General features: G+C 38.0%; 1 protein-coding gene across 5 annotated transcripts in view; it reads left to right on the forward strand.

Moving 5' to 3' along the window:
- Positions 1-12,103, forward strand: part of STRBP (spermatid perinuclear RNA binding protein) — a 130,783-nt gene that overhangs the window by 69,457 nt on the left and 49,223 nt on the right. For all 5 annotated transcript variants that reach the window (XM_019658793.1, XM_019658792.1, XM_019658791.1 and 2 more), the window contains 2 exons: positions 2,888-3,053; positions 7,131-7,275. In XM_019658793.1, coding sequence (XP_019514338.1) covers positions 2,888-3,053; positions 7,131-7,275 — 311 coding nt within the window. The remainder of the gene's footprint in view (positions 1-2,887; positions 3,054-7,130; positions 7,276-12,103) is intronic.

The raw sequence follows: 12,103 nt of genomic DNA on the forward strand, positions 1-12,103 counted from the left end.
TACCCCAGAGGGCACAGAGGTGGGTGAGGACCAGCTGATATTTATTAAGTACCTTCTATTGTCAGGCGCTGCTAGGCAGCCTTTACCTGCGTGCTACCTTTGAACAAATGGACTCCAAAGTCAAAGCACACAAGGCCCCACCATTTGTATTATAAGGAATATTAGGACTCTGTTCTTAATTTTAAGTAATTCCCTATATTTGGGTCGCTTGCTTTACAGTACTTCCCATGTTCAAATTCATTATTCAAATTCAGGAGTGAATTAGGACTTAGTTTCTCTGCTCATTCATGCTGTCTTCTACATGATAAGACCAAGTACATATCATAATCAGAATTTAATAAGTGAGCTAATAGTGGCTAGCTAGTAATAGCCGCCACTTAGTGCCCGTTACTGTACCAGATTATTTTTCTCATTATTGTACAATAAACCTACTAGTCTCTGTTATCATCATCCCCCCTCCTCTGCCACCGTTTTACTTAGGAAATTTCCACTGCTTCAAATTTGCTTATAAAAAAAAGTGACTCAGAATCATTCACAAACTAACTTGTTTGAGGTCACTGAAGGAGTGTGTGTGGTGGAGCCAGGATTCACTTTCCAGTCTGTTGGACTCCACATCCAGTGTTCTTAGCATCTTTACTTCAATAAGTACAATGCGAAAGTACTTAGCAGGGAGAGATTGATTATATGCTGGTTCTGGGGTTCAGAAAAATTTTTATTTTTGTGGTCAGTTTAGAGGGTGGGTAGGGTTTTGGCAGGCAGTGAAAACAGAAGAAAAAATAAATCTCAGCGAAGACCTAGGTGTGAGAAAATTTAGGGACTGCTGAAGGAATAATAGCTATTGTTTGTCGAAATAATATATGCCAGGCTCTGGGCTAAATTACATTAAACTAAATGGTAGTCTCTGTACCACTCTGAGATGAAGGTATTATATTTTTTACAAATGAGAAAGTAGGCTCAAAAAGCCAAATAATTTGTATTAATAATTTGTCCTATGTTACACAGTGAGTGGCAGAGCCAGAATTCGCACCAGGAGGTCATGCTGTCTCCTAAATCTCCTCCCACTATGCTAAGTGTGTAAGTGTTGCGTGGGATGCCAGGAAAGTAATAGGCAGAGTGCCACCCGTGCGGTGCTTTTGGAAGGTCATTCCGGTCACAGTGTACTGTATACAGTAGAGTGGCGATGGCAGAGGTTAGTCAGTGCGGCCAATGAAAGGAGGGTTTTGAGGGAGTTTAAGTGAGAGGTAATAAGAGCCTGAAAAGATACTATTTTGAAGGCAGTGGTTTGTGGGTGATTATGGAGGGGGAATTTATAAACTATTATTAATTTGGGAGAATGAAAAGATAAGAGGACAGGGATACAGAAGAACAAAAAAAAGTCAAAGATGACTGACTGTTCTTAAAACCAAATAATTCCTGGCACTTGGGTCACTTGCTTTAAAATGCTTTTGTTTCTTTCTATACTTTTACTACCTGTATAATTTTTCATTGATTTACTGTTTACTGAGTCTCTAAGGTGTTCCAGGCAGCGAACCAGCAACTGGATTATTTATAATTCATTGTCTTGTTTCCACGGCCACAATTTGTTTCTCTCCCTTCTCCTTTCTCTAGTTAATTCTCCACTCTGCTGACTTTTGTCCAACTCAGCTGATTCTTTGCCTCCACTGAGAATGACCTTTTTTTCTAACTAACCAAATCAAGACTCTGTTGAAGTCAGACTTTCAAGTTGCTTTACTTGACCTCTAATTTTGACTTCTCCCTCTTCTGAATTTGGGATGCAACCGTAATAATGTAAAGAACCTGACTGGGTGTTGTGGTCAAACCAACTTGAGTTTGAATTCAGGCTTTTCCATTTTACTCTCTCTGTGAACTTGAAAAATTCATTAGCTGAATTTTCTGAGATTCACATTTCTTGTCTTTCAAATGCAGGCTGATTGTGAGGTTTAAATGAGAATTGTGGCATGCAGTTTGCTCTCAGATGTTACTTTCTCTTCCCCTTTTAAGCAGGTTACTGCTTTCGTACTGAAAGCGACTGTGTAAGCCCCAGGAGCAGGTGATATCTGATGTTCTACAGTATGTTTTCCATGCTGCAAAGCTTGCTTACTTGTTGAATGACTGCTCAGCTATTACGTTTTTTTCCACTTGTGATTATGGAAAATAAAGCAATAACTTTCAGTATTAAAATCAAGGATCAATGTTAACGTTGTTATGCACCACTCGTGACTTGATGTTCTTTGAACGTGTTTGTTCTTTTAGCTACTACTGGATTTGGAATGCATATACCGGCAGATTATCTTTGGCCTCTTCCTTCTTTCCTCAGCTCTTTGCTTTTATCACATTATTCTGGTTTCCCCATAAACTTTTGTGGATTCCTGGAATGATATCGCTAGAAGGAATGAGCTAAGGCTCATCTAACTGATCGCCAATTGACAGTTATGGATGGTGAATCAGAGGCGCCACTAGGAGTCGAGTCCAGGGCTTCTAGATTTCCACCCTGATGCTTTTGCTCAGTCTACTGTGGTGTTCATGCTGCTCATAAATTCTTTAATTACCAATAAAAAGATAATAGAAGAGTTTGTTTTTGTTTTTGTTATTTTTTAAATTTGAAAAAGCGTTTAAGGGGATATAGTATTTTGTGATTTTCCTGAGCAATATAGATGTAATGAAAAATTAAAAGATGCGTAGTCTGAAATACGATCCTTACTGATTCCTTGGAGAAGGTAGATACTTTATGAGCCTTAAATTGGAGACTTAATTTTGTGGAATTTTGGATATCTGGATTTATATATTCTCTTATTAATTCATATAGATGTCCAGGAAGCCAAGTAATGATTAAGTGTTAGTTTGAGAAATAGGTTGTAAAAGTAATCATTCAGACTTTTCTTTTTAGGGATCAAGGTGGTCGGACATTGTGTGGTGTAATGAGGATTGGCCTGGTTGCAAAAGGCTTGCTGATTAAAGATGATATGGACTTGGAGCTGGTTTTAATGTGCAAAGACAAACCCACAGAGACCCTGTTAAACACAGTCAAAGATAATCTTCCTATTCAGATTCAGGTGAGTACAGTTTAATTGTACCTCTAAGAGAATTTGTAAAACGGTGAAAATAGGTAGCTACCTTGATGAATTCAATAACAAGAAATTGGTAATAATGTAGGATAGGTGCAGACAAAAGGAATACCGCTACTCTAGCTCAGACTCATCTATCGTATTTAAAGCAAACTTCTTGTGATTAGCACTCAGGATACATTTACTAAATTAAGATGGCTGGTCAGGTACAGTCTTAAAATTTTGGGGTGTATCTTGCTAAGAGTCTTCATGTTTTTCAGACAAGGGCTCTCAGAATTATAAAACTCTTGGAAGGGTTGGTATAATGCAGAAAACAATTCAAAGATCAAAAAGAGCCTAAGCAATGGAGCCTTTCATAGATGATAACTTAAAATTGAAGACTCAGTTAATTTAACAGCCACCAATTCATTTTGTTAATGGAGAGTCACTATTAATTCCTTGTTTCCAAACCTTTTTCACATTGGGATGCATTTAGAAAAATTTGGTGTTAGTATGCTTCCTGAAAGATGTTGCTGAAGGCTGAGGGCTCCTCAGGGCTGAGGGCAGCCGGCTGGTGTAGGGCTGGGATCACCCTGCGACCTACTCTGCCAGCTTTGAGGGCCAGGGGCAGCGCTAATTGGGAAGCCATGATCTTCTGTCAGTCTCAAATGTGTTACCTGTGGTATAATTAAATTATAGCCTTTCGATGATTTCATATCAGTTAGTCTTTATAGCCAGGTCACATAAATAGATATCAGTCCACAAGGTCCAAACTTTGAGTTGTTGAATGCGATCTTTTGTTGGTTTCTTTTTTGTATCTCTTCTGAAAAGGCTCTTTTTTCCCTAGTAATAGGAATTTTAAAATTGTTTTTATTAGCTTTGTTAGTGGATCATTTTCTTTCATATTCACCAACTGATCTTCAAAACCATTTTCCTAATTTTTTTTTAATCTAGCTTTCTTGATAGTCAGATTTGTGTTACTTGTTGACACATTGCCCTATATTAATTTTTGGAGCACCTGTTTTATCAATCTGCCTTAGATCATAAGATAAGGTTTTTTAAGTGACTGAACAAACATATTCCCATTTTTCAATTCTGATGAAGAAACGTTTTTGGTTATTCATAGGGTTAAATTTACTTATTTAAAAATTTTTAAAAATCTTTTTTGGGCCAGCCGAGTGGCGTGTTGGTTAAGAGCTGGCTTGGGACACCAGCTCTGAGCAGCAAGGGCCCCGGTTCGGATCCCACATGAAGGCCAGTGACACTGCCCTCTGCATCTAAGATGGTGAACAACAGCTCGACCTGGAGCTGGGCTGCCATGAGTCGCCGGCGACGGTGTATGCTGCAGTGGGCTGCCATGGGCTACTGTGTGTGGCCGGCAGCCAGCGTGAGTGGCTGGCAGCCCGTGTGAGCTGCCAAGAGCCGCTGTGAGCGGCCGTCCAGAGGCCGGCGACCAATCTGCCTCACCCGGGAAGAGCGCAATGATCATACCAACATGGGTCAGTGAAGCAACATTCCTCCACAACTAGACTGAAGAACTAAAGGACAGCAACTTGTCTGTTCCCCTTCCCCCGATTCCCCAGCGCTATTCCCCTCCCCCAATTCCCCAATAAAATCTTTAAAAAAAATTCTTTTTGTGATCATTTGGAGAAAGAAAGTGGTAAGCAATATGGAGGACAATAAAGCTTTAAGAAACAGGAAGCTCAGTAATGGGTTTCTGCCTAACTATACGTTTTGTTATTAGAATGTTAATAAAATTCCTCATTTCCATTATTTTTTATATTGCTTTAAAATTTAATCCATATTTCTGCTTTTATTACAGTGAACATGGTTACTCTTAAATCTATAATAAAGTAATAATCAAACGGTTGGACATATAAGAGGATTTTTCAACCATCTCACCCCTCTTTCAGTTCCCTTTAATAAGTCATGTTTCTTATGAGAGTGGTCATATTCCTCATGTGTCAGGGTGGAAAAAGGGTTGAGAACCAGTGCTGTAATAAATTGACGGTCTTATTCTGAAAGTCTATCACATTTCTATGGTATTAAAGATACAGGAGATTGGGCCAAGCTTCAGTCTGCATTAATAGAGCTTTCTCTGTGCAGATCACAACTGTGAATTCTGCATTTTTTCTCTCCTGAGTGAAGTCTATTTCTGGGCACCACAGTTTTAAAATGCTCTTGTCGAGCTAACAAGTATTCAAGAGAGGGACACAGGAGAGAGTGCAGGCTGAAATTTGAAACCATTTCAAATTTAAGGAGACTGGGACTTTTTAGGTTAGAAAAGACTAAACAAGATACAAATATCTTTAGGTCTTTGAAGGGCTTTCTTGGAAAAGGAAAAGAGGCCTGAACTCATATGACCGCTAATGGAAATTATGCAAAACATATTTCAATTTAATGTAGCCCCTAGAGTTATCCAACAGCGAAACTAGCTGCTTTTGTGTGATGGTTAGATCTATTACTATAGGTGTTTGGGTGAAGGGACCCAAATAAAATGGGGATGTAATTGTACACACATTTCAGATTAAATTTTATCCAGGTACACACGCACATGGCCACTTACGTACATACAAGTACATACATTAGCATTATTACTAATAACATTTCAGAAAATCACTTTCAGGGTGATTTCTACCTTTATCCCCTGCTTCCCCTTTGTTTACTTGGTGTTTGCGTGGAAAACCAATCTGATATATGATCTTATTTTCTTATGAGTTAAAAATCTTTTTTTATGAGCATTTACCATAGCAAAACTACAGTTATCTAAGTATCTTAATTGAGGTTGTATCATACTTTTTCTCTACATATTCTTTTTCTAGAGCAATTTTAGAACTTCTTGAGCAAGGGAGGAGAAGGATGACCAAAACCTGAAATCACTTCTTAGTTTATCCCCAAACTCCTACCATACGTTTATTACTTTAGATGAGTCTTATGGTGATCTGCATGCAGAACTGAAATTTTCAGTTTGACTTGTATTCTGATGGGCATCTTGAATGCTCTGATAGTGGCAAAATGAATGTGAGCAGTTTTCTGCGTTTTCTCTGTATTCTACTTCTGTTTTTTTCCAGTCCCTGTGTGGCCTTTCCCTTCCTTGGCTTCCTCTATTCAAAAATTAGATAATGAATTTTATGTTTCCTATCTTTTTTGAAATGTTTAATGGTAAAATATTCTTTTTCTGTAAATGGCTCTTAGTTCTTTTAAGGCCCACTGATGAGCAGAGACCCCGTATTGCTTCCATGCTGCTGTGTATGTCAGTCAGATAGTAGGTACTAGATCTTACCCCCAAGAGAGGACCTGCATAGCTTCTTACACTATATAGCTAGCTAATACATAATAATATATTAAATATAACTTATACGATTCTAATTGGCGATTATTTTGAGGACGGCCCTTAAATTATGCACATAGTTGTATGTTGAAAGAAGCAATCAATGTATGTTTCCCTTAGGGTGTCAGATGACTAGTCCCACAATGTTAGGTCTCACTGGAGTGATCTCTGAGACCCATTGTTAGAGAGGGGATGTTACTTGTTTATACTGATTTTTTTTTCTGCTGACTCTGCAGAGATTCTTTTTTATTCTTACTTGATTCTCTTTAAAAACTACATAATCTTAATATAAAAATCTACATAACCTTAAATTTGTAAGTCCTTAGTAAGTGCGAGTTCCTTTTTAGGTTGTATCAAAAAGGCATTGGTTTAGAGAGCATCTCCAATGATTTATTTTTCTACAGTAATTCTCTGTAATAATTTAAAGAACAATAATTTACTCTGTATCACATAATGATTCTGTTGGTATTTTACTTTCAAGTATTAGAAAGAATGAATTTAAATACTGTTAATAATTGTATAAAATAGATAGTTGACATTGCGGTTGCTTTTTAAGGGATGGAGAAAGGATTTGCTGATAAGTTGGGAGGAGAGAGAAATGTTATCCCTAAAGTAAAGAACTAATTATAGACTTTATTTACTCTCTTGGCACAGTATTACTAGTAGTTAATGACATGTGGAAGCTAAGGGGCAATCATACAATCTTTTGAGATTTTAATCTAATTGGGTATTTTTAAAATCTTGATGACTTTCAGAAACTCACAGAAGAGAAATATCAAGTGGAACAATGTGTAGATGAGGCATCTATTATAATTCGGAATACAAAAGAGCCCACGCTAACTTTGAAGGTGATACTTACTTCCCCTCTTATTAGGGACGAATTGGAGAAGAAGGATGGAGGTACACACACATAAATATATATATGTGTATATATATATATGTTTGTTTGTTTGGTTCATAAAGGACCTCTCTTGATGCTATGTTAACTATGCTTTATGGGTTTAAGAAACAACTGCCTTCATTTGTTTGCCACTCATACTATCTTAATCAGCTATGTTTCTACATAAATCACTATATTTTGCAAAAATGTATACATTTGAAATATAAATGTTAATTTAAAAACTTGTGCTTATCATGTTGGTCTGAACTCTAATTTTTATACTATTTTGGTGTTCTGTTTTACTTTGTCTAATATCGCATTGTTATTGGTATCATTCAGCCTATTCTGTGTAGCTTGGTATTAGGTCTGACTTGAGGAGTAAACATGGTCCAAAACAGTATTGTTTTCAAATTTACTCTCTTAACTGTTTCAAATTATTTATTTGTACATTGCTCTGAGTTCTAATTAACTATATAACCATATAAGATTTATGCTTTACCTAATTGCCCTTGTGTAAATATTTTATAATGTAAGAGATATAAACTGGGGGATTGATTTTTTTTTTTAATCTTCAGTAAATTTTTTTCTAGGGGGTTTGTGATCCTGTTAACATTTTGAATATGATATATGTGGGAATAATGCCTTAAACTAACTTTCTTCTGAAGTTAAAAAGAATTCCTGTATAGCAATGTCAACCTTGTAAAAACAGAGAGAAATCTGCTCACTTTTGAGAAGTAATGATGGAACTGGGCTTCTTTTTCTGATGTTTTTATCCTGTCAGGTTAGCTTGTTTCTGCCTCTTGGTCCTGTCTGGAGAAACTTGTTATGTGGTATTTCTTCTGTTAGACTTTTGACCAACTGGCGCCCCTTTGTCATGACAATTTAGAGGCAGGGTGGCCTGTGTGGGCTGGTGGAGACTCCCCATTGCTGTTTCTCATCACAAGACGTTTAACAAGTCCCATTGCTTTCTCCCCTACCTGAAATACCAGTGCACTAAGAAATATTGGTCAGTTTCTTAATTTATTTCAAGTTGATGGTAAACGCAGAAAAAGACATATTTACCAGTGATTTTGGAACTTCCGAATTTTGACAAACATGACGTGTAGTATCTCTTAAAGTAAAAGTGGTAGACTCTTAAAATTTTTTTTTGGGGGGGGTGGGTAACTGAAGTCACCGACCTATACCAAATCTAACATATAAACTAGATACATTTATGAGTCATAGTTTAAAATTAAAGTGCATCCAATATATTGGGTTTATGCATGTACTCTTTTTTTTTTCTGTGTATAGTATCTCTAACACTTCTGAAGAACCAATCTTAAATGGCTTAATTTCTTTAACAGCTGTTCAGTTCACCATTAACTGTAGAACTATAAAATGATTTCTGAAGTATCAAGATAATTCTGTTAATTCTGGTAAGCTGTGTTCTACTTGACCCCCTAGTATAAAACTAACTATTTCTAAGTATAGATATAATTACAGTTATTATTAAAATTACTTGAGTATAGAGAGATGAGAAAAAAACCGAAGTTGCCTAACACTAGATTAATTAATTATATGTTTGCTTGTAGCTGTAGGCATCCTTTCCATTGCTTCTTTGAAAGTATTAAGAGAGCATCAGGGTTCTTTTCCCTGTGGTTTTATATACTTACCTGGGATTTTGTCATAGTTTTCAGCGACAGCCTTGAGCTTAGTCTGTTGTCTTTATACCTTTAATTTCTGTTTAGAGAGACTGAAAACAGATTCTCAGTGTATTGCATCTTTACTAGAAGACTATTACAGAATGAAATTTGTGGTAAAGTAGGAGAGCCAGTGTTTGTTCAAGATGTTTGGGTTACTAAAGGACCCCAAGACCTCTTGAACATTGTGTGGGACCAGGTAAGGTGAAGGAATCAGTTTGGATCTAATGTTTTATACATGTTACTTCCTCTCCTTTTGAGTGGCACAAAGATTTGCTTTGCCATTGTCCTTAACCTCCCAGCCCTGTAGACTTGCTTGTTAGCTCATTTTGTCTAACCTGGCTTTGTCAGAGACAGTTTTTTGAGATGCACTAGCAGTTTTGCATATTCCTGGGCAAGTTGGAGGATCCAGTATAACTGAGTGAGACCTGGGCCATACAATTCTGTAGGGCTTGTTTCCTCACTAACGGATGGTGTCTCCCCCTTGACGCACTTCTTTTCAGCTGCATGGGGTGAAAGCACAAGATTCATTAGGGTTCCAGGAATTTCTAAGACTGAGAGATAGCCCTTTAAAGAAAATCTCCACTCATTTTCTTTCTCCAAGTTGAAGAAATACATTGTAATGTTTTTCAAGGAGATATTTTTCTATAGAATCTCAACTTCTCCACTCCCCACAAAACAGACCATTTATAATATATATATGTATGTGTGTGTGTGTGTGTGTGTATATATATGTGTATATACACACACACACACACACACACACACACACATATACACACACACATCTTTCTTTTGCCTGTTTACCTGTCACATATTTGGGTAAAATCTAAAAAAGGGAAAAAAGTGTGTGGGTGAGAGCAGAGAGGATTGGAGGACAGGCAGGTGGGAGCATCCCACTGTCTTCTCAGTGTTTTCTGCAGAAGTGGATCTAAGGGCTCATTTCAAATCACTGTTTATGCTTTCACTGGCCAGAGTACATAGTGAGTCTCTTTGGTATTGTTTACTGTTTCATAGGTTAGATTCCTCCTGTGCTATCAATTGTCTTTCCTTATTTTAACCCTTTACCTGAAGGCCCTGTAGAATAACCCTTCCGCATTACTACATGCTTCTTGCTGAAGAAGGCGTAGGAGAAAAAGCGCAGGCCTTGGTGCCTGGCAGTCAGGTGTTCAGTTCTTAATTCCATTAGTTACTATAGCTGTATGACCTTGGAGAGGTTTCATCTTAAAATATGGATAATAAATACTTTAGGAAGTTGTTGGAGATTAAATGAGAGGGTTTGTGTACTGTGACTTGTACTATACCCAGCCCAAAGTAGTGGTAGTTACTCAGCTTATGAAAAAGATGCACAGTGAGAATAATAATGTGTACCTGCTAGGTCTGCAGAACTGAACCGAAACACGAAACACCCCCTGAAGTATGGTATTGGAACCGGTATCTGTATTTGCTGTAGTGCTAATAATGGACTGGGTTCTAATATAGCTTATGGTTCATTGAGGGCAGGTATCCTTTTACCCTAGCACCCGGAATGGCACCCAATACATAGTAGGTAACGGGAAAAAACCTGTTATATGAATTTTCACAGCCAGCGTATTATTTGACTAAACAAGACTGTCTAGTGTGTAAGAAGCATTAACATTGGGCATCTCAGAATTCAAGCTCTGTTAAGGTATTTTATAACTTACTGTTTTATTCACCTTACTGTTGTTTCTCACATATTATTTCTTTTAAGCCTCAAAACAGCCCTGTGAGGTAGATAATTGCCTTGTTTTATAAATGAGGAAGGTACCCCATTTACCCAGGTCCCTAACTAAGTCCAGTGTGCCGTCCACGCTCCCATTCCTGTCTCGGATGAGTGTGGAGTGGCTTAGCTGATTTAGTTCTGAGCATCACAGGGTCTCAGCTTCTTTAGGCTGTGATTCTCAACCAGGAGTTTGTTTGCTATGAGGGTGATAAATCAGCTGTTTATTACATTTACAGTGCAGTTTGAAACCAGGTGGGTAGGGAGACTACAGAGACTCTTGTGGCTTAGGCTCAGACACTCTCTGCCCTCAGTATTAGTGAGATTTTCAGTTCACAGCAGAGTTTCCCAAGAGCTCCTTTTCACATATTGGTATCAGTGCAGACTTGTGATGCGTCTTGACACAAGTTCACTGGCATGAGTCCTGCTGATGAATACATTAGATTCTCAGTGCAGAGATCACAACTGGGATTATAACAGTGCTGCAGGCCTTATTTTCTGCCTCCCTACACCGACACTGTACAGGGCAAACCTGTAGCCATCATCTTTCCCATGGCCGACTGTCTGCTGAGGCATTTCTGCCGGAAATTAGGAGAACAGTGCTCTCTGATCTACCTTACTGCTGCATTTACACTGCGGCCTGATGTTTTGCATGGACAATGGCGTGAAGCATGATGTCTGCTTTCCACGAAGCCTCAAGGAATTGAGAGAAGGGGCTGCCAGGATATCTTCAGGCTAACCAGAAAATTCTACCAGTGTGAACTCAGTAGCTTAGCTTCATCGACGTGGTCAAAGAGGCCTTCATGATAACCCAACTCAGCTATTTACCTCTGAAGAGCCCAGGTTCTAGACATGGAACAACTCCTATTTAACACAACCATGTTCTGGCTTTCCCCCTCCCCATGTCCAGGCCAGTGCTTTTGTTAACAAGCAGACAGTTAGCTTGCATGTCAGGAATTGAAAGAAACTGACCAACATTTCCTGTAGCACGCTGTGTTTCTGGTCACTGCTCTAACCTCTAACCAGATAAAGTCAGGCATAACAGATGTCTTTAACAGTGCTTCCGCTGTTTAGAATGTTATATGTACCTTCATGCCCTGATGCCAGCTTACTGAGCAATACATTTGTAAAAGCTGTTTTTCTTTGCTTTTGGCATTTTTTGTCATTCCCTAAGCCCATCCCCCATGCTATTTCATAATCTGTTTTACTAGCCACTGTAGGAAAAAATGAAATGGCTCACAGGTCCATTGTTTCTAATTTAAAGACTCCAAGATGCCTTTTTATCAGAAAAGCTTTGCTTCCCCACAAAATTGAAACACATTAAATAAAGTTCATACAGAAATAATAAACTTGAGATTCTGCTATGAGAAGTAGCAGTGTTTTTCCAACACCAACTCTATGATTGTCATATTAATTTATTTTTTTAAT

This window comes from Hipposideros armiger, unplaced genomic scaffold (assembly GCF_001890085.2).
Source record: "Hipposideros armiger isolate ML-2016 unplaced genomic scaffold, ASM189008v1 scaffold_290, whole genome shotgun sequence".
In the NCBI taxonomy this organism is placed as follows: domain Eukaryota; kingdom Metazoa; phylum Chordata; class Mammalia; order Chiroptera; family Hipposideridae; genus Hipposideros; species Hipposideros armiger.